The sequence below is a fragment of the Eumetopias jubatus genome, unplaced genomic scaffold (genome assembly GCF_037043125.1).
Source record: "Eumetopias jubatus isolate StellerSeaLion01/CBP00866 unplaced genomic scaffold, mEumJub1_p1.0 scaffold_1, whole genome shotgun sequence".
Lineage (NCBI taxonomy): Eukaryota > Metazoa > Chordata > Mammalia > Carnivora > Otariidae > Eumetopias > Eumetopias jubatus.
This window is the reverse complement of record NW_028274807.1, coordinates 94784909-94807427: the sequence shown is the minus strand read 5'-3', so window position 1 is coordinate 94807427 and position 22519 is coordinate 94784909. Positions and strand designations below refer to the sequence as shown.

General features: G+C 36.2%; 1 protein-coding gene across 5 annotated transcripts in view; it reads right to left on the bottom strand.

Moving 5' to 3' along the window:
• Positions 1-22519, bottom strand: part of MECOM (MDS1 and EVI1 complex locus) — a 277123-nt gene that overhangs the window by 36425 nt on the left and 218179 nt on the right. For 4 of the 5 annotated variants that reach the window (XM_088019859.1, XM_088019877.1, XM_028103132.2 and 1 more), the window contains exons 2-5: positions 21708-21842; positions 9671-9773; positions 5723-5939; positions 233-380 (exon numbers count right to left, since the gene is read on the bottom strand). In XM_088019859.1, the coding sequence (XP_087875985.1) occupies positions 233-380; positions 5723-5939; positions 9671-9773; positions 21708-21842 (603 nt within the window). Of the gene's footprint in view, positions 1-232; positions 381-5722; positions 5940-9670; positions 9774-21707; positions 21843-22519 lie in introns of those variants that run through there. The other variant, XM_088019841.1, reaches the window with a different exon arrangement.

The following is a 22519-nucleotide window of genomic DNA, read 5'->3' as shown; positions in this document are numbered from 1 at the left end:
TCTGGAACTCACCATTAAGCCTCACTTCCTCTCTTACAAAAATAAAAGGATACCCACTAAGTGTTTTTATACACTGTACTAATGCCTTTTAGCATACAACACTCAGTCTACTTTTCTCAAGATATTTATAGTTTCCCCTCTCAAGGCTTGTTTTTATATATCATAGCAAGTGATGGATTAAGAGAGAGCAGGATGACAGAGAGAGGCCAAGTAGTCTACAAATTCACTGTACCTTGGCACAGTTTTCACATTCATAGTGCTTTCCACTGTCATGTGACATCTGGTGGCGAATTAAATTGGACTTCCAGTTAAATGCCTTGGGACACTGATCGCACTTGTATTCCCTCTCTTCAGTATGTGACAACATGTGTTTCTCCAGGCTGTTAAGAGAACAATTGATTTAATAAGACATGGTGACAAAGAACACATTCATAAACAGAATGTCATTTTATTAGTAATCCAACTGGCAATTAAAGAAAAAAGAAGGAAAAGTGGTTGAGGTGAGGAAGACAAAGGAGAAGAAGCAGGCCTGCAACAGACAAAAGAAAATGTATTTCTCCTAGAACTGTGTCTCTAACTAACATGAGAGAAGTACCCCTGTTGTTAGGAAATAAATCCGATATGGCTATCAGGGATTAGCTGCCAATTCAAGGGCATGGTAAGTGACTTGTCATTTGTCCAGGTCTCGATTCACTACACCTTTCTAAGGGCAACACATACTGCTCATACCCACTTAATTCAAACACAAGCACTCAAACAGAAGATCCTCAAAAATGCTTAAGAACATGCAGGCAGGTATGCTATCTGAGGCCTATAACCTCTAGATTCAAAAAGGTACTTTTGTTTTCACCCATATCACCATATGGGAAAGTGAACTGTATGCTAACTATTCAACAAGCAATTTCCCAATATAACCCTGGGATGTACGGATGGATGGTCAAGCAGATGAACTGACGAATGGATATGGATATACACAGATATAGAAGTGTACATATATAAAGTGCCTATGAATTAGGGAGGAAAGAAAAGTGTATAATATTATAAGCGGATGCACTATTAAAGCCCCACAAAGGAAAAGCATAGTTAGAAGTTTCTCACAAGCATAATTTCTCTGGTTTAAAGCTTAGAATATTTTTGCTTCTCAAGTATTTCCCTCTCTTCTAAAACTTGTATATGAAATCTGCATGAATGCAATGAAAAGCAAATATTATAGATAATGGATTGCTGTGATACTCAGATGTTTGTAACATGTTTCTTAATTAAATACACACATATAACACACTGGGATGCTACCCCCAAATAAAGTAACCAGAGCTCCTTGGAGAAACAGCCTGTTTCAAAGTTGAAGCCCAAGATACACAAGTTGGGCCCTGAACATCTTGTAATGGCAAAATGCAAGAAAATTATAGATCGGGTCAAAAGAATTAAGGTAGCAACCTGAAAAGACACCCACTGACCAGAGATGAGGAAATTTAAGCATCAACAAAAATAATAACCTCATCCTTTAACAAACAATATTCAAAATCACACAAGCAAAGCCTCACTGGTCACACTTGGAAGATGCTGGGAAGCCAAATCATTATTCTGAAAACTAGTAAATAAAGGGGGGAAACTCACTCACATGTCCTGCCTTTCCTACATGAACTGTACTTCAGGGTGAGCAAATAAACAATGAGGGGAAGTTTCTCTGCATAGAATTAGTATAGATAATAATGAAAGAATGATAGAAAACATTCATTTCATAGCACATAAACAATTAGTAAATCTAGGCAATCCATAAATAAATCTTGTGCCTCCTGAAGGAAATAAACCATAACATCAGTGAGGTATTCTTCCTAAAACAATGAACCTAAATCCGATCAAGGCTTGGGATATTTTACAGGAAGTAGAGAAGATGGAGAAAGATGTTAACACGAAGGGAACATGATCAGTAGAATCCAGACTGGAGGAAATGCTACAGGAAAAAGCAGTTTCTTCTATAAATAAATTTTAATGGGGGGGGAGGGAGGGAGAGAGAGAGAAGAAAGAAAGAAAGAAGAAAGAAAGAAAGAAAGAAAGAAAGAAAGAAAGAAAGAAAGAAAGAAAGAGAAGAAAGAAAAAGAAAGAAAGAAAGAAAGAAAGAAAGAAAGAAAGAAAGAAAGAAAGAAAGAAAGAAAGAAAGAAAGAAAGAAAGAAAGAAAAAGAAAGAAAGAAAGAAAGAGAAAGAAAGAAAGAAAAAGAAAGAAAGAAAAAGAAAAAGAGACTGACTTTGGAGGAACTTATAAATTAAAAGAGACATAAGAGATATGCCTACTAATTGCACTGGTGGACCTTAGTTTGATCTTAATTCAAACAAAAAACCCCCAAAATATTGAGATAACTGGGGGAATTTGAACACGAACTTTATATTTGGTAATCCTAAAGAATCATTATTTTTAAAGTGTGGTGTTGAAATGTGTGTTTTAAGGAGTCCTTTTTTTCTACGGATACATACTGAGCTATTTATGAATAAAATGACATAATGTCCAGGATTTGTTTCAATAATCCGAACGAGTATATAGCTGAGACAAGACTGGCCTTGTATGATAATTATTGAAACTGAGTCTATGGGGGTTTATTACACCATCCTCTCTAGTTTTGTATATTTTGAAACTTTCCATAGTAAAAAGATACTAAAAAAAAAAAAAAAAGACTACCAAGATGTAAGCACTCTTTCTTTCCCAAGTTTTATTTTTCTGTGAGATGAATATTCTAAATTCGAGTATCAAGTAAGATGCCTCTGTGCCTGGAAAAATCCAGTAGTGGTGTAGATTGTGTGCATGGCAGTATATGTAAAAAAGTGACCTTTCTCATATCTTGATAAATCAGAAATATCTTTCCCATATTTTTTCTCTTCTCCAGCTTTCTCCCTACAAACCTACTCATATTGGCACATGAACTTACTTTTCCTGCCCCCATGAGTCAGTCAACTTTGTAATGCTATTCTATTTGAGCACAAATGGTGATATCTCTGTGAACAAAAGGTACCAGGAGAGTACAGGTGTGTGGAGTCACCAGAACAGCCCTATCTTTATCTACAATATGTAATCCCCTATTTGTTACACAAGTTGAAATGTTATTAAGAGAGTTAAGAAAGAGATACCATCGACTGCAGTTAACATTGAACTGAGTCAGGGACATCTTCCAATCATTGCACAGATTAATATTCTCCCTGTCATCCTTAGCCATCCAAACCCAGGAAGGCATGCCATTTTATGACATATATTATATTCCAATGTGTATGTCAAATCGTAAACTCTGAAATCTAGTGGCAGAGACTGGCCTATACATGGAGTCTTATTCCCGTAACCTAACTCCAAAGAGATGATAGAGTTTCAAGAGTATAGTACATGGTATACAGGGGTAAAAATAAATAGCAGTGCAAAGGGAACTTTCTTTTCTTTCTTCTACTCAAGCATAAAATCCATATTGTTCCATGGAATTATCAGCTATCGGTTTATCAGTACTAGAAAGAATAAAAAGGCAAGTAGTTCTTATAGAAGCCAATGTGCATTTCTTTCACAAAGAAGCAATCCAGTCAGTCATGAGTGAGACTTCTCCACTTTTCATAGAACTTTAATTTATGGAGTTTTGCCTAGCCTTCTGGGTTCTTTTCAACTTCTGTATATCAACCTTTGTTCCTCGCCCTTTTTTTTTTTTTTTTTTGGTGGGGTAGCGGGGGAAGAGGGTATTTTTTTTCTTAACACTTTACAGAAAGATACAGAACAGAATAATTACCATGTCAAAAAAGGATTTCTCATTTGTATAAAGCAACAATATAGGATTCGACAAAGTGGAAAATATTCAAGGAATGTAGGTTCTGCCCATGGCTAAATTATATAACCAAAAATACCACTTAGATGGTCAACATCAGGTTGCATAGTGACATGCTAGATCCATCTGGCTGAGCTACCGAAAAGTAAGTTTTGAGAGTTCATCCAATACCAGATAATTAGGTTTCCTTATTGTTTTCCACTGAATGTTTGACTGAAGGAACCAAACTGACAGTTGGTTTTGGCATTAAGTAGAGTTGACTCGGGCTCAATCCTACAGCTAGTCAGAGTAAGAACCTCTCTCCACCTAAGTGTCGCCATACACTTCTAGTGGGAAGTAGGAATTACATTTTAGTGTTTAGTCCACGAATTTTTGTTTTATAATGTTGTCCATTATCTCTGATAACAAAATTGAAGTAAATATACTTAATCTCTGGCATCAGAGATATTGCTTTACATATAAATACTTTCCTTACCCACTGGTATTTATTACTTTCATTTCATTTTTTAATTTGGTCACATTTATATTTATGAGACATGCTATGACTTCATCACAAATCTATGTTTTACCAAATATCCATAACAGATTTATTCTCTACATGGATTTATATTAAATAGTAGAGATGAGTACTGGGAAAGCCCTTTTATTCCCCTTTACTCTCTAAAAGCTAAATGAGGCCTGAATTTTCAAACCTAGAAATTCATTCTTTTGACTCAGTCTCCTCAAGGACTGGGTTATACTTGATGCTTTTTTAGTTACTTATGCACTAAAATCAATGACTACTGTGTGAAATCCTTTCCTGCAAGAAGCCTAGCCAGAGACGAGAAGGCAGGGCAATGAACAGAGGGAAAGAGGAGAGAAAAGAAGGGAAGGCACTAAGGAAAGAAAGGAAACAAAATGGTCAAGGGCAATAGGTGGAGAGTCCAAGATAAACCATGAGTAATTCATACTCTTGAGTAAGACCAGTTGATATACTACCATTCCCACTTAAATACAACGTTATGCCCATTTGGAATTCTGATTCTAGGTTCCAAGGATCGTTTCTGGATTTAAAAGCAAAGAAATGAAAGCAATTACTAAAACTGCTTGTGCGCCGAGGCAAAAACCACTAGGTAGAAACAAACAGAAAACCTATTGGCTCGTTATATACATCCCTGATCTGAGGGATCAGCATAATTATCAATACAGTTTTCCAAGGGTAGGTTCCAGAGTTGCTGTTTTAATAGAAATAAAAAAATGCTCTTGAATGAAGTTCAAAAGCCTACAAAAGTTAATATACTGCTGATACATGATTTTTACTTTGTTAAAAATAAGTATTAAAGAATAATTTCATTTAGATCAAGTTTATTTTTTCCCTTTTGGGAAACAGAACATTTTCTTCATTGGACATGATTTTCTTATTCTTTTATATATGTGCAGTTTAGATAAATAGTTGAAATTGAAATCCACAGGTGACACGAATCTATCAAAAGATCATTGCTCTTTCATTAAGTGTATACCAGAACCAATCTTTTTTTATTTTTTTTTGAATCATCTAGATGTTTCTAGAGGCAGCTTTACTGTCTGGCATATGATGACTTTAATTGGCATCAGTGTTGTTCCAGCATTCTTGATTCTTCCTCTAAGTCCTATTTTATGCTGCAATGTTAAGCTTTCAGTTGCCAATAACACTCCTTAAACAAACATAAACACATTAATTTCTGGCTAGCATCAAAATAACTAATTCCAACTCCACTGTAAATGTTTTACAGATAAGAATTTCCAGTGAAAACTGATTTCTGAACATGTCCCTAGCACACTTTTTCAGGCTCATCACAGTTCCAAATTTCCCATCTGCGTACATTCTGAAAATTCAGCATACCAACCGCATAACAACACTGGACTGTAGAGTAAATAAACATGTTCCGTAGTGCAACAAGCGATTTCTAACCTTTGCAAATCGGGGAAGACTTGGTCACATTCCTTACACTCCTGGATTGCATGTATGTCTCGGAGATCGTTTTCACTTTCGAGTTTTTGTTGAAAGTCTTCTTCCACCATTGAAAATGCTGAGTGAGGGGTACTGCAGGGGAACTTCTGGTGATCTGCTAGTTCAGCCTTGGACTCAAAGAGCTGATCACAGTCCTCGCAGCGATACTGCCGTTCTTCTGTGAAAATAACTCAGATGTTACCAGGCCTGGGCCGCTCAGGAAGTGTCACCACAAACCAGCAGTTCTTACCGAATTATGGAAGACATACTAGAAATTATTTCATTGTTATTTCCACCACTGCCATTTTTAACCTGATTTAAAAGTAATACCTGTAGAGAAGCCAGGACGCAGCCTAGCAGGATAATGTGGTTCCTGTGGCTTCAGTATAGCCTGTGGAGCCTCCTTACCAGATAAGAACGTTATGGCTTAAACCCTTCCAGGGGTTAATATTCATTAAAAGTAATAATGACCACTGACTGCATCATCTATTTCCTCGACCCTGTTCATGGGTTCCTGATACTTCTCAAAACCCGATCAGGAGAAACTGTAAGTCGGATTTTTGTCCCATTCTCAGATAAGGCTACTAAAGCTCAGATTAGTCCAGTAACCAGTCAGGGATTATAGAGCCAAGGGGTCATGCCAGGATTTGAACCCATCTCTGTCTCATACCCTTCTCACTGGGCCATGTTACCTAGAGGGCACATGGGACACTGAGTCCCCATCTGAGTCATGCTGATACCTGGTTAATAGCAGTAAACTTGGATGTTTCATTACATTTCCCATTACCATGTAACGGGACACAGGATGTTTTTAGTACCCTTCAAGGCTAATTTATGTTACCCTAGGGTCAGTGCTAATTGGCAGGGCCCTCTTAAACAGCAAATATATGCATTTGCACTCTGAATCAGAAAGATAAATAAGTGGTCATAGTGGGAACTAGTGATAACAAGGTTATAAAGTGTCAGGTAGTGATGGTATTGTTCCTATTCTTTCCACCTGAATCACTTTTAGCCTGCTCGTGAGGCCATACTATGCACAGCCCACACAGACGCAATCACAGAAGGCTTGAAAACAGCTCACAATGCTGAAATGACACCCAGGGCAACGTGACACATAATCCCTGTTTTATAGCCCTATAGCCAGGACCTATAGCCAGTTGTTCACTGACTGTTTTTGTGGGAATATTTTAGTCACCAACAAATGCTAGGCATTTTGCTAGGGAATGACTATATAAGAAACTCAAGGGGATAGACATGTGAACAAATAGAGTGTGATATATTTTATGACCAAAGCATGCATAGGTCCTAAGGGAGCCCAGAGGAACGTGTCTAATCCATCTACTCTGAGGGAGACAGGTTCAGAAAAGGCTTTTTAATGAGCGAGCATCCGCAGGTGAAGTGGGATGAGAGAGGACATCTTCCATCTCAGGCAGTGGAAACAGCATGGACAGGTGGTAAAGGAAAGGAAGAGCATGGCAGCTTGTGGAAAGGCAAAGCTGTAGTAAAACAGGGCAGGTCGATAGGGTGCATGTAGGGAAGCAATGGGAAGTGAAGGAAGAGAGGGTAGCAGGTCACTAGGGGCTTTTGGGGCCCATGCTAAGAAGGGAGCAGAAAACCACTGAAAGTCGGAAAGCCTAGCTATAGTGTGAGAAGTTAAGTAGAAGTCAAATGGGACACCACCGCTATAATCCACACACAATACTGGTTTCATTTAAACTAAACCAATAACAGGGAGCCCAGGATGGTAAAGAAATCACTGTGTAGATTTAATATGTGTGTCAACTTTGGACGGTAGAGGGTTAAGGATTTATTCTAAAATAAATCACCTCAGCTCTAAAGTCAGGTTTCTTGATGACATTTTCCAGGTAATGGAAATATTTCCTATAATTTGTCACACAATTCACATATTTAATATCTACATTTAGGGTGTGCCTGGGTGGCTCAGTTGGTTAAGCATTCAATTCTTGATTTTGGCTCAGGTCATGACTTCAGGTCATGACACTGAGCCCTGTGCTGGGCGTGGGGTCTGCTTGGGATTCTCTCTTTCCCTCTGCGCCCCCTCTCCCCCACCCCTGCTTGCTCTCACTCTCACCCTCTCTAAGAAAAAAAAAAGAAAAGAAAAAAAGATCTACATTTAGGATCTCACCAGCAGTCTGAACACAAACAGAACCTCCAGGCCACAGAATGGATGGAAAAGGCCTAGGTTTTAGAGATAGCAAAACCTTGGTTTGAAAGCTGATTCTACTACTTTCTAGTCATGTGGTCTTGACCAATTTACCTAGCTTTAGGTAGCCTCAGTTTTTCTGTGTGTGTAACGGAAATGATTCCTCTCCTACAGGCTTGATCTATGTGTAAGACCAAATGAGATAATAAATGGAGAGCATATATCTGGTATACAGTAGGTGTATGATGCATGTGTTTTATTTTCTCTCTCCTAAGCAATGTGAAATCCTAGGAGTATAAAACACAAATCACCATTAAACACCATAAACATTACATATAACATATATGGTGTATATATATATGGATATGGATATGACACAATGAAGACAAAAAGCAACTGATGGGTTCAAGAGTGTTGTAAAGGCAGGTCATTTATGAATGGTAGCCCTAAAAGAAGAATAGTCACTTCTATTTAGTTTTTTAGAATATTTATATTGTTAAATATTTATATTTAGAATTTAGAATATTTTGAATATTTATATAACTAGAACACTTAAGAGTATTTATATATCTAGAACATTTATATTTCTAAAAATAATTCTTTGAAAACCTTTTAAGACCTAACATTCACCAATGAAAGTTGCCTTACTCTAGAGAAAGCTCAGATTACATTTCTTATCATATACACCCTCAGCTCTCACACACCCCATTGGACGAGACTCCCTATTCAGGCTGAAACTCTACCAGGCTGGTTGAGAACACTGGATTTCTAAGAAGAAAAGAATTTCCAAAAGGTTCCCAAAAATACAACTGCTATAATCTACAAAAAAGGCAGAATGCAGCCCAACCAAAGGAAAAAATGTTCAAGTAAAGAGCCAACCAAGACTGGTGGCATCCTTCGGAGGAGCTAAAGAAGGAGAGACTGAGGTTTTCCCGTTGGGAATGCCAGAGGGATGGCAGGTGGCTCGATCCCCACCTGTCAGCTAAGTTGGTGTGAGCAACCCTTCCCAGTGGTCCTTCCAGCTAAAAAACACTCTAAAGACGCCACTAGATTATGTTGAACCAAATCACGTTATATTAGGAGAGAAAAGTAAGAACGAGAAAGAAAACAGTACTCAATTTTTATCCCAATGATACAAATCAATATGGGTAGAATTTTCTCTTTATCTGTCCTGTACACATATAACTAGTAATTATAATTGTTCAGATCCCCCCTTCATTTGATTTAGAATAGGTCTCTGGCAAATAAAAATTTCTCTGGCTGTAAAATCTCCTCTTGTGTACTTTTCTCCCAATCCCCATCCCTTCAACCCTCTCCCATATGGTCATGCTGGCTAGGATTTTACTCCCATTGACACAGTTTTCCCAGTAACAGAACATAGATGGGAAGAAACAGCCACCAGATTTATGAAAGTCCAAATTGAGTTCCCTGAAATGACTTTTGTACAGTGAAAGGATTCTCCCCATAGCTAAGGCATTGACAAAAAACTTAACCATGTGGTATATCTCAGTTGAAATAGTCAAAATTCTTTTCACCTCCACTTTAGGGAAAACCTCTGCTAACCTGGGCTTCAAAGTAACATCAGATGTCAAGCCAAGGAAAGAGCCAGTCACAAGAGAGTTTGTTAAAACTGATGTTAAAGAGCCAGGAAAACTGATACATGCCACATGCAATGGACTCATGGGGATGCTCCATCACAGGGACCGAATGAGGGTAGTGGGGACAGTGGCGTGAGCAGTACTAACCATGGATATCCGGCGCCATAGTTTCATGGGGATAGTCTTCACTCTTCATGAACAGCAGGAGCTCCTCTCCCGGTGCAATGTCTGTGACTACTCTATAAAATATCTTCAGTAAGACCAGAAATGGATGAGATGGGAAGAGAGAAAGAAGTGAATGTTAAGAAAGGGCAAGATATCCACTAATATCTGTACATTTTCTCAGACCCGAACATATTTCTTTTTATTTTTATCAAAAGAAGCATGACTTCCTGTTTTGTGTCCTGAAAATTAGCCTTCTGATGACAGATGGAAAGCTGTGACTCTCATGCCAATTCACAAAGCTCTTCCAAATCCTACTTCACCAATCAAATTGTCTTCACACAAGGCTTTCTGTGTCACATACACCTTGTGTAGTATTTAGTGAAGAACTTTCCCTTCTCTGAATTCCTCACTCTAGTGAACCCCCCGCCCAGGTATTCACAGAGCGGAATGTGTCTGGCATTATTCAGCAGTAGCCTTGCAAAGGGCGGCAAGGGCACAATGACCTCTCTTAACATGTCCTCTAAGGCAGCCACCTTCTCAACAAGGTGTTTTTAAGGCAGCAGATTGGAAGGACATGACATAAAGAGCTGAGCTGTAGCGAATATAGTCAAAGGAGAACCTTTTGTTTTTAAAAAGCTTAATCCCGCTCTCACCAATCATCAGTACTCCCAGATCCAGGACTTGCCCTCATGCCCCAGCTCCTGACTCCCATTCTCTGAAAGCAGGCGATATGCCTTTAATTGATTCATTCACTAGTGTGGTAGGGGGTGGTGCTTATTCCCCTGCTTTCTAGCAAAATTCTGAGGAGAGAAAAAATTTAATAAATCTGTTAATGACTGTCTAGAAGCTGTGGGGCAAATATGGACCTGTAATTTCTGAGAGCTGCCTACCTTTCCCCTCACCAGCTCTGTGACCTTAGGCGAGTCATTGTCCAATTTACTTGTCCAGGTTTCAGGGTTCTTTTAATCTATAAAAGCATCTTAATTCACAATATATACAAATAGCTAATTATTATGTTGCACACCTGAAACTAATATAATGTTATATGTCAATCATATCTCAATAAAAAAGCATTTAATCATAAAAATACTTAAGGTACTTATTCATTTTACCACAAAAAATGTTCTTAGTTTTTAATCTTATTCTAAGATTATTTATTAAACAACAACTCCATGACCAGACAGAGGTTGTGGAAGAAAGAATGAGATTATACAATTAATTGGTGAAAATGGGACCAGTAACATTCACACACACACACACACACACACACACACACAGTTCCACCAGAGCAACAAAGACAATTCAACAAAACTAGGGATTCAATTCTGCTCAGTCTCAATCCAATGGGGAGAAAACTCACATAACACAAATTACTAAGAACTATGAGAATATCTTTAGAGGGTATTGCTTTAACTGTTGGTTTCTTGCAGGATATTTGACATTTCAAATTGAGAAAAACTGAGTAAGTTAATACCTTATAAGATCAACAGAAATGTGCATAACTTTCCTGGTATTTATCTATTTGTTTATCTTTCGAAAAACAGAAGACATCAAATATAAGTATGTGCCTCTTTATTCCAGTAGGTGGCTCTAAAGTCCAGTTGTTTATTTTTCTATAAAAACATCACAGCACCAAATTCTGCTAAATCCAAAAAATCACTCAATGAGGAGTGTTTTCTGCCTAGTTTCTTTCCTGTCAAAATAAAATCATTTTTTATTCAACAGTAATTCAACCATGTGAAGTTGGTTTATAGAAAATAATGCTAAATGCAAAATGTTGCTAGAATATGTTATCATATAACCTAAGATTCTTTATATCTACCCACAGATAGGCTCAGACTATCTTAAGAAAATTACTCCTTGTTATGTGCTATTTCCACAAAAACCAGGGAGTGTGCAGTTTGTATCTTATTAACCCTCACCTGCACATTTTCCTGTTTTGGGAAGTACACTGAGAGGAATAGTTCTGTTCAAAAAGTTATCAGGTTGAGACAAATTAATGTGCATTTGCTTTTTTCCCCCTAAACCTTCCAGTTAAATGCTTATAAGCACCCCATTTCATTCTGGAGTTCTATTTCCCCTTAGAAAACAATGGACTTCTCTCAACAGTTTGAATCACCTCTTTTTTTGGCATCTCTCAAAGGTTTAACTTATTAGCTTCCTTTCCAACAACATGTTGACATTTGAATTGTGACATATTAGAACTTTTCGGTGGCTTCTCGGAAATAGTGAGGTTAAAGAGACAATACCCTGCAAGATCGTCACACAGGGCGATTGTCTCTGTTGGGGAACACTGCTTAGACACACATGCCAGGTCATTTTAAGGAAGTATTGTGATATCATGATTTCTTTGTGGTCCACTCTGAATCACGTCTCTTAATTCCATTTCAGATTGACTCAATCCAGTGTGAACAGTCCAAGAAACAAAAGAAAATGATAGGTACATTTTAAGTATAGAATATAGAGACAATTCTCTTTGCAGGGACATCGATCGCTACTGTAATTCCCTATAAGTGTCCAGACTGTCATGTGAGGAATATTGAGTGCATAAAAAATAAAGGACACGGAAGAGTGTTGATGTTGGCTTTATTTACTGGAGGTAAAAGGTGACATTCCAGGCCATGAAAGGCAAGATAAAGTAGAGTGGGTTTTAACTTCAGGGTGTTCTTTTAGATTTTAAGTGAATTTTTACGGTGCTCATGAAACCGAGGTTTGAAAAGAACTGGCAAGCGCCAGACGTAATGAGGGCAGATTCTGGGCACGCTTCCTCATATAGCAATAAGAATGTGCCTCGAAGTCCCATCTACCACACCCTTACAAATCTAGTGGGTTTTTTCGAGGTGTTGCTACCACTTGTGATCCTCTTTATATCTCATCTCTCAGGATCTTAGAGAAATTCGATAACATTATATTTTTCCACCTATAATTACAATGACCCAAAAATATAATTTGAATACTCGAATCCAGAGATGTCTACCTATAAAGTTAATTTATGTTCTAGCAATAATAATTCACCAGCAGCCTTGGAGAAGTGAGGGGAGGAGTTTAAACAAAAACGTAATGACAATTTGTTGCCTCAAAACAACTACGTGGAGGAATGATGGAATGTAATCTTGGAGGAATCAAGCCTTTCAGAAAATCAGATATCACACATCTCTGCTTTTATATTATAAAATAGGTCTTTCAGCAAATAAAAATGCAATAAATAACAGAAGTGATTTATGTAGCTTTTTCCCACAGGTTTGTGTATTAAGTATTCTTGGCCATGCTTATAAAAAATATAACCATAATGTCTTTAAACTCAATGTATTCTCAAAATCTCAGCTCTATTGCAGTCCTGCAAATTATATGTCATCTGAGTTATGTACCAGAAGCAGAGATCCTACCAATATAACCTCTCCGGTTTTTGAGTTGGAGAAAAATGGAAGGAAATCATTACTCTGTTAAATTCCATAAAAGAAAAGGTCTCTTCTCCCATCAGGGGGTTTTACGGAAAAAGTTATCTGGATCCAAAATAAAACTGTCCTGAATCTGGGATTTTGTGAGGAATTCAACTCAAGTATATAAAGAGTCTCAAAGACTTAGAAAAAGTTCAAATTGATACAAAAAGGGTTGTTGATTTATTATTTTGCTGTGTCTCTCTCGGAATGTTTTATAAGAAGGAAAAAAACTCAATTCCTCACAGTATTAGTTGAAAGATAAGAGGAACGGGGCCTTAGAGTATAAGAAAATAGGAATATATAAAAATTCCGTTCTTTTAAAAGTCATGATAAGCATTTTTAAAATGTGTTAACTCCTCTAGAGTTTTCTCTTTGGTAGCAAATAACAAATTCCAGAAATACAACATGTTATGACCATGACCTAATTGTGCGTACATCTGACACTTTTGAAAGTTAAGGTGTTTTTTTTCATTTTATCATATAAAAAATTTTAATTTCCCAATATCTTTGTGGACTCTTTTTATTTTTCCAGAAATCTATTTTTCTATCTTTGTAAGTATGGATATTATATTTAGATCTCTGGATGCCTCAATTTATAAGAAAAAATATTTACAGTAAATGTTTTCATTACTAGATCATTTTGTACTTTTTTAATTTTCTAAATTTGCTAAAATAGCATAGTAGTGAAATTTCTAAATTTTTTTTTAATTCTAAATCACTAGATTTTGAAAATAAAACTAGAAATTCCCCAAATTGTTCACTTTTATTAGTGGTAAAATTCACAATTTAAGGCATAAATTTAATATTATATTCATCTATATAGAAATTACTCTAAACATAATTATTATATTTAATGTATTTTAATCAAACCTTGAAACCAGTTCCAAATGTCAAACAAATATCCCTCCAGTTAATATTTGCAAGGCTAAGCTAAGGATAAAAAAAGGCAGTGGTGATTATATTTGATTTAACAAATTTTAGACTTCCAAAAGGTGTATTTTCATACAATGTTATGTATAAGCATGTACGTGCTTGGATATGTTATATATTTTTATATGTGACCTATAAATGTGGCAAAGTATACACCTCGGGAAAATTTCAAATTTGCATAAAATATTAGCAATCTCATATTTTATCTATTAATATAAATGAATGATTAATGGCATATGCTTAATTCTAATTATATATCATATAAGGATATGTAATAATATATTATGTATAGTACATTGTATATATGTTATATATAGTTATCTATTATATGTAGTTGGAATTGGAATTAATCATATTTTATTAAATATTCATGTTCTTTTGTTATTTAAGTCCAAGAGCACAAGCACTAAAAAGAGTATGGATGCTTACAAGCATTCCGATAGGAAAGTTAATAGGCTATAAAAGACTTCAGACGAATTCTGTTTTATACTGTCAAGGCCTGTGTTCAACCTAGTCCTCCATCAAACAGACAATGCTACTATTTGTATTTATAAATGGTAATAATGTGGGTTCTTGTTTATTATCCTATAAAATAGAAAAATCTAGAATCTGTCAGACCAGACTTACAGTCTAGTTTGCTGTGCTTGGATCAATTTAAAGTATTGTGCTTGTACTATTGAGACAGAAGAGAAATTCAGTGCACAGGGGGGAAAACAAGAAAAAAAGAAAACACATCATTTACTTTTAAAAAGATGAACAAGGCCTCATTATTATGAATCCCGTTTATTTTTCCTGGTCAAGCACTGAAGTTTTATTTATGCTTAATAGACAGCATTTGGCATGTCTAAAAATGACAGAAGTGTGAATTATGAATGACCTTCAACCTATTCAGGAAGTTGTAATAATTGAAATAATAGAGAAATGTACTCCCTGCAGAATCTGTATGGAGAGACAACTTTTTCAGACTATTGCTGTCTTCTCCCTTTGAAGTTGACAGTTGACTTCTGCCTCTCCCAGCTCCCAACATTCAGCCTGAGTGCTTTCTTTTCTATAGCTTCACGCAATGTATCAGTCAGAAGACTAGGAACAACTGAGTGGAACTTTAACATTTGGAAGCTAGGTGGGAGGGGAGGTAGGTGACAGTTTGCATATCTGAACAAAGTCAACATTAGATATGAACACATCTGTCAGCCTTGGTGCTGCAGAGAGGTAACATCAGGTCCACAAAGACAATGTGTGCATATGTGCTGGCTTTAGGAAACACAGTCTGGACCCCCGATCTACCCATAGCAATGTGGGAAGCCCCAGTGTTCAGGAGGGCACAAGGAATGTCCAGTTTTTAGCCTCAACAAGAGGGACTCTATTATACATTCTCAGCCTAACTGGTAAGAGATAACAAGAAGTATCTTCAGGAGACAGATATTGATGACAGAATGGAAAGATATTTGTCTAACAGAATGGAAGCTTTATCATGGCCAAGTTCTGCCAAAGCAAACCACCCTCAGTTTCCTTAATTTCTCCAAAGAGACGGTATACCATATTTGTCTTTCGGATGACAGTCTAAAGACTAGAAGATAGTTTGAGAAATACGAGGTAGTGTCTACCTATATCCAAATATATGTATCTACTTGTTATTTTCAGGACAAAAATATTATTGGAGGAGAACCTTTTCCCCCCATTTTTATCTCTTTATTAATAACATGAAGAGAAAGCCAGGTATAATTTATTGGACGGCACAAAACAGAACTATTGCTTTTAGTTTGTATAAACAGTGCAAATGATAAGGATCCACCTACTATTATATCTGGAGCCTACAGTGTACCCAGCCTGGAAGCTTTTAAAGTTTCAATTAAATGGCCTCCAAGGATCACTCTACAGTCCCCACAAGAAATATCCACTAGTCACCTGTCTTTAATGTGGTCATTTCACCTGATTCTATGAACACCGATCATTCTGAATGGTTTCAGAACGCCTGGAAAGAGTTCCATCATCACGTGATGAGGAAGCTAAAGATCATCTTTGGGCTCTTTACAAGGCTGGAGGCTTTTCTTGTGTCCTTGACCAACATGTTTTCCACCTTGATGGATGGTAATACATTCTGATGACTATCTTTTTGGCACCATTCCAGAAATAGCTGGAATGTAGTATGGATGTGATGCTTTGAGATCTTCTTGAATGACAGGTGTTAATATACAGGCAAACACTAGTTCCTTAAAATGTGCACAGAATACCTCAGGTCATCCACTTTTTCAACTTCCGTGACCTGTGAATCTTCATAAAATTCCTAGTCTGCATAGTGTTATGGCTGTCTTGTGTCCTGAGCATCATTATGTGAGGGAAACATTTTGGGGGAGGGGGGGGCACTGCTGTTTGTTTTATCGTGTGAATATCAAATGGCGAACTATATCTGAGACAGTTTCATCTTCGGGTGAAGGAAGTAACTTATCAGCCAGACAACATCCCCCCAAAGTCAGCGTGGGCCTCGTTCACAAGGCCAGGCTCTGGGTATTGCCAGCCGGCATTCATCTTAAAACAGCAGAGCGTAACTTTGGTATAAAAGTGGAACTTGACTTAAAAGGAAAGCAAAGCAAATGCCCAAAGCCAATAATAATTTTAACATCAAAAGAGGTCACAGAAAATGTGGACAGAAATCCTTGTAAAGGAAGAGCAAATTAACAAATTACCTGACAGTTGACGCAAACATTTTTAAAAAGTGGAAAGAAGCGAACAAATTACATTTTGCTTTTTACATCGCTGGTCTTCCCTGCTTTTTTGCACAAATTGCATTAATTGAATAATTCAGGAAAACTTTTTTTTTCTCCGTAAAAAGCCAAAGAAAATAACTTGATAATTGAGTTCATAATAAGCTTGCAGTAATAATACTGCTCTAGTGTCTCAGCCGTCTGATAGACCCACTGACGTGGACCTAAGGAGAGGGAAAGTGGGTGTGCCAATTCAGCCATGATCGTCCTGGAAGCAGTTAAAACTTTATAAGGTACAGCACAAACGAGAACAATGCCTGTTCCAACTGAAAACACTGTAGAATCTTGCTGCCGTTCATTAACCACAAGAGAGCTGGCAGAATCCCCTAAGTGAATTCTGACCTTGATTTCGCTCGTGCTTCTATATCTTATTTCTTCAAAATATACATCAGGCATTGGATAATCTCTTATTGACACATTGCTTTTCATTCAAAGGGAACAGCAGACTTCTCTTATTCTACTTACTAAATACCAGCTGTCAAGGGCCTGTTTAAAAATGAAAGGACTTATCACCTTGTGTAAATGACAAGATTAATAATGTCTTGGGTTTCTGAGAACTTTATTCCAGTTATAGACCATGCTAAGGGCAAGGCCAGGAGTTTGAATGAAACCGTGTTCCTTTCCAGGATGTAGAATAAATACATATAAAATGTTACCCCAAAGCACACGCCCAAATCATTCTAATTATCGTGAGCGGACGGACAGGTCTTAAGCCTGTAAAGTCAACTTACATGAATTGTGCCTTAGTGACCTGATTACAACCAATATGGTTTCACCATGAAGAAGTATTAGGGGAAAAACTGTGTTCAAAGAGCTAGCTATTGCATAAGTACCCCAAATTTGCAAACACATCATAGATGAGAACTGGCCTTGACTGAAGTAGATGTGGGTCTATGGGTCACCTTGCCTTTGTTCAAGGTGAAGGTATAGAAATACGGAGATATGGGGGGACTTAATCAAAGAATGGAGGGAAAGGTAAGAGCAGGGTGAGGCCAAAGCTAAAGCAATGTGCTACATCCACCCAGCAGAATGGTCTGTAAAGGTATCTAACAAGACATCAAAGGATAAAGGACATCAAAAATATCCAGAATAAAAAAGAAAGAAAGAAAAAAAGAAAACCTCAACAAATCATCTAGATGTGTGCCTACTTAACATTCAACACATGGGTGTTTCCAGATGTAAATGCAACTCAAAATAATTTACTGTTTTCATGCTTCCCCTGCATATTTGCTCCTCCTGAGGACCTATTCTGGAAAGAACTTTCATCATCCAGCTCTCTGCTTTTGCTCCTACCCTGCTCTGCCTCTCAGTGCCAGCTCTTGATCCTGAAAGCCACTGGGGACAATTTCAGATGGTTAAAATGTAAAAATATTGAAGCATTGTCTGTCTCAATAAAAGTTTCCAGCTAAATGCTATGCCATAGCAGTGTGGCTATGTAATATTGTACAGAAACTTTAAGGAATATGGGGAAAATAATCAGGACTTCAAGGATAAAGAACCTTGGATATTATTATAGGTCTTCTATTTTATGACTTGAATGTGATTGGAGCTTAATTTACTAGTGTCTTTGGTGTGGCCTTCTTCTACAAAGATAAATTACTATAGTTAATACAGTATTTTCCAGGGGGTGGTAAAGGATAGCAGCCAGGAGCTGCAGCTACTTAGAAATTATGATTTAAGCGTTCACTCCAGTGTTTTCAGAATTCCTATCTCCAAAAACATCACTGCAATATTTTTGAAAACATGAAGAGACATCTAAAAAAAATAAGCTTGGGTCTTTCTAGGAAGCATTAAGAAAGAAAACTGCCACAAAGCTCACTCTGGCCTGGGCGGGGGGGGGGGGGGGGGGACCCAAAATAAAATAACTCACAGAAATCTACTGGAAAATTTAAACTCAGGAAAATCCCCTCAAATAAAATGCTTGTACAGAGGTATTAGGAAAAGGTTAATCGCATGGCCTTTGTTTATGAGACAAACCAGATTACATCCTTTTTCAACTTTACTTGAAAATCAAAATCCATGCTGTTCCTAAGTACTTGTCACCCCCAAACAAATCAAATATGGGTTTATCCAGTACACATGTTTTGACTGTCTCACTATTACCAACCTGCATTATCATCTTAGCAAGAACATTTATTCTCTCTTATAGAACTCTTCCACATCATTATAAAACTGATCTCCTGATCTTTAACATCAGAATTTCTAAAAATATCATCTTTGCAAAAATAAACTATAATTTATACACCTTTGTTTTGTTCTGGGCCATCTTTTCCCTTCCTTATTAGACATCATAATTATTATAATGCCCAGACTACAGTTGAAAGATTCATCTGACATTCTTCCTTTCTGTAGCCCAGGACTTAAACCTGTCTTGTTATTAAAATTCTTTTTGTAAACTTGAGCTTTATCTAAGAGAGGAAAGAGAAACACTTTTTTATAATTTTTTGAGAGTGCTTCATCTGCTATTGTGTTGTGCAGGTGAGTTGATGGTTGTTCGTGTTTAATAATTACTCCTGGTCCAGGGTCTGTCTTTATGGACATCAAATAATATCTCACACAATGAGAGTGTTCATTATGTGATGAGTTGTACTTATTCACCATTTGGCAGCTCTTATTACTCATGGAAAAGAGAGCAAAAAAATAGACCTAGAGAATCTCTGCAATCAGCTCTTTTATCATTGTACCTAGTCCAACATTCACATTTCAAAGCTGTCTGAAATTGTAGTCTTAATTAACTTTCAGAACTATGCATACAAGCTTATGGACGAATATGTTTATAAAATATGCATACATTATTTGGGTATCTGTTCTCTTTTGTCTTGTCAACTGGGCTAAGTATGATTGTATGCACATATTGTCTATCACAAATATCTGACTTTTACCTCTGACTTTCCTCTCTCGTTGTTTATGGGTGAACTTACTTGACCATGTAATGTCCCAATTTCACAATTATGTTATTTGATACGTACTCTGTTACCATCTTAGATTTCTGCCAGCAAAATACATAAATTTAAAATGAGTGCTTACATAAATAATAGGTATGTGTCTAATATTGACCTTTTATGTTTTTCCTGGTTAACTATTTTCCTTCATTCTTCAATTAAAATAAGTAAACATGCTGTTCAGTATGGTATGAAAACAGCATATTTTCTTCTGAAAGCAATATATTTTACAATGTGTGCCTCAAAAGTAACTGTTAAAATTATAAATGCCTGCCCTAAGAAGCAATCTAATTCAGTTAGCAATAGCAAAATAGTTTTGCTTTTTTAATGCAATCAAGATTCCCAATGAGAAGAGTATATTTATTATAAAATATGAGAAACATAAATATTAAATGAAAAAATGTATTGGCCACAAGTCCCATTCTTACACCATCCTTTCACTGATCCTACAACAGTTCTATCTGTCCAAGGAGACAGCTCCTATTGTCAGTAAATACGGATAGCAAATAATTATTATGATATAATTACATTATTTCATCTTACAACTGCCTTTGGAGGTCTGTCAGCTCCTTTATTTTAGGAAAGATAACCTGAAAAATTCATTCACTTACAACACCTATGTATTTCCCACATCTACAAATAGTGTATGCTCAAAAAGTGTTTGTTGTTGATGTGACAGTAACTCAAATGATGGACTTGGGATATATTCTGCTCCCAATCAATAGCTAATTTAATAATGTTTTCCTTTGTCAATAATGCCTCTTGTTTTCTTACAGCAAAGGGAAAAAATAATTGATTGGTTTATTAATTTTGATATATGTTGAAGATTTTTAAATGATACCTATTTAAACCTAATTTTACAATTTACTACCTCTTACACAGTTTAGTCAGTAAAAATTATCTGGTAGCTGGTAAAATGCCAAAGAATAACCTCATAATGATGATTGAAATAGAGTCTTAGGCCATATGATGCTAACATTACTTAACAGCTTTCAATTGGAAACATCTAATTTAAACTTTTCTTTTTCTTGGTGGTGATTTTCACAGTAAATTTGTCAAACAACCATTTTAATATGGTCTTTGAGACATATTTGATTTAGGCAACCACTGGGTTAAACCATTGGGTTAAAAGAAATAAGTGATGGATAACATAATTAAATTCTAACCCCAAAGTGTTTATAAAACAAAAATTAACAGGCTAACCCTTTTGTTGTTTCAGGTATTGTCATACTAAGTTACAAGATTCATAACCTAACTTTATTGAGTGCAAAATATGCTTCATGATATTTTCATGATCTTATTTCATAGTTATTGTTATTAAAGTTAACCTCACTGCATGGGCCTCCATAAAGCAATTTCCAGCAGTGATATTTTTAAACTTTTCACATATACAAAAAAAAGGGGAGTATTTTGATTAATCTAAAAGTTTTTCTCATTTATAAACAGGCAAATCAAAATAAAATGCACAGTCAGATAAGACCGCATGTAGATCATATATATGTGTGTGTGTATGTGTGTGTATCTACCTATTTCAAGTAAAATCTATGTAATATTTCAAGTGTATCACTTTCAATTTCTGCACAAATTCATAGTGTTATTGAGTAGCTCAATACTTTCTATGAATGTTTCCCTATTATGATGGTAAAGAAAAAAAGGTAAAGAACAACTAGCAATAAATAGGACTGTTTTTAGAACATTCACACTCAGAAAACTAGAGCATTTGTGAAGTTACAAAGTGAGTAAACTACCCAAAAAAGTAGCACTGAAAGAAAGTAATACTGCAAATAACTTTATTCTGCATCTTACTTATATTTGTGCATTATCTTTCACCATATCAACAAACAGGCCACAAGGGTCTACTGCAGCTCACTGTTATTTTTATTCTTCAGGCTTCACTGATACTTTAGTGCTCTCAAAGAAAGACAAAAAAATCTTTACAACATACCTGATCATTTATCTGGCATGCAACGAGGTTGTGCTGATCATAACAGCCAGCGAACCTGATGTACTTGAGCCAGCTTCCTACATCTGGTTGACTAGCATCTATGCAGAACTTCACATTGCAAAACTCATCTAAGATCTGGAAGGAAGAAGATGAGAACAATCAATTCCCTTATCAGTTCATTCATTAGAATGGTTAATTACTTGAAAATATTTTATTCAAGTGTATAGTCCTCCTTTAAATCCTTTTTTAAAAAAAGTCAGGCAGCATGCATATTAATAAAGGAGGAATAATAATAAGTTACCTTAGAAGCGGCAATGTACTATTTTTTAGAAGAACAAAGCCATTGTACATTATTGCAAAAACCGGTCAATTGATTTAAAAAAAAAAGTGCTTGTTTCCTTGTTATACATGAATGAGTGCTCTTGACTTAATTTTATTCCATGTGATTTTTACAAAAAATAATATTGAACAGCATATATTAACCTAATATTTCTAAACTAAATAGTCAATGTTTTAGGTTCAAATAGTCTTCCCATGTAAGTATACTTTCACATTTTTGCCCTTTAATTCAATTAAAAAACTTTAAATAAAGTTTTTTTACTAAATTCCTTTTCACTTTGCATTTCACTATCATGAAACAATTAAATCACACCCTTAGTGGAAGAAGATAATAAGATTTGTCTCATAAATGTTTCTGACCAAACGTAAGAAAAAGAAATGAAAACAAATGATTGGTAAACATTCATGCAAAATATGGCAACCTAATGTTTTAGCTAACACATGCCAATGCATGTTTCAATTTTGTTTAGTAA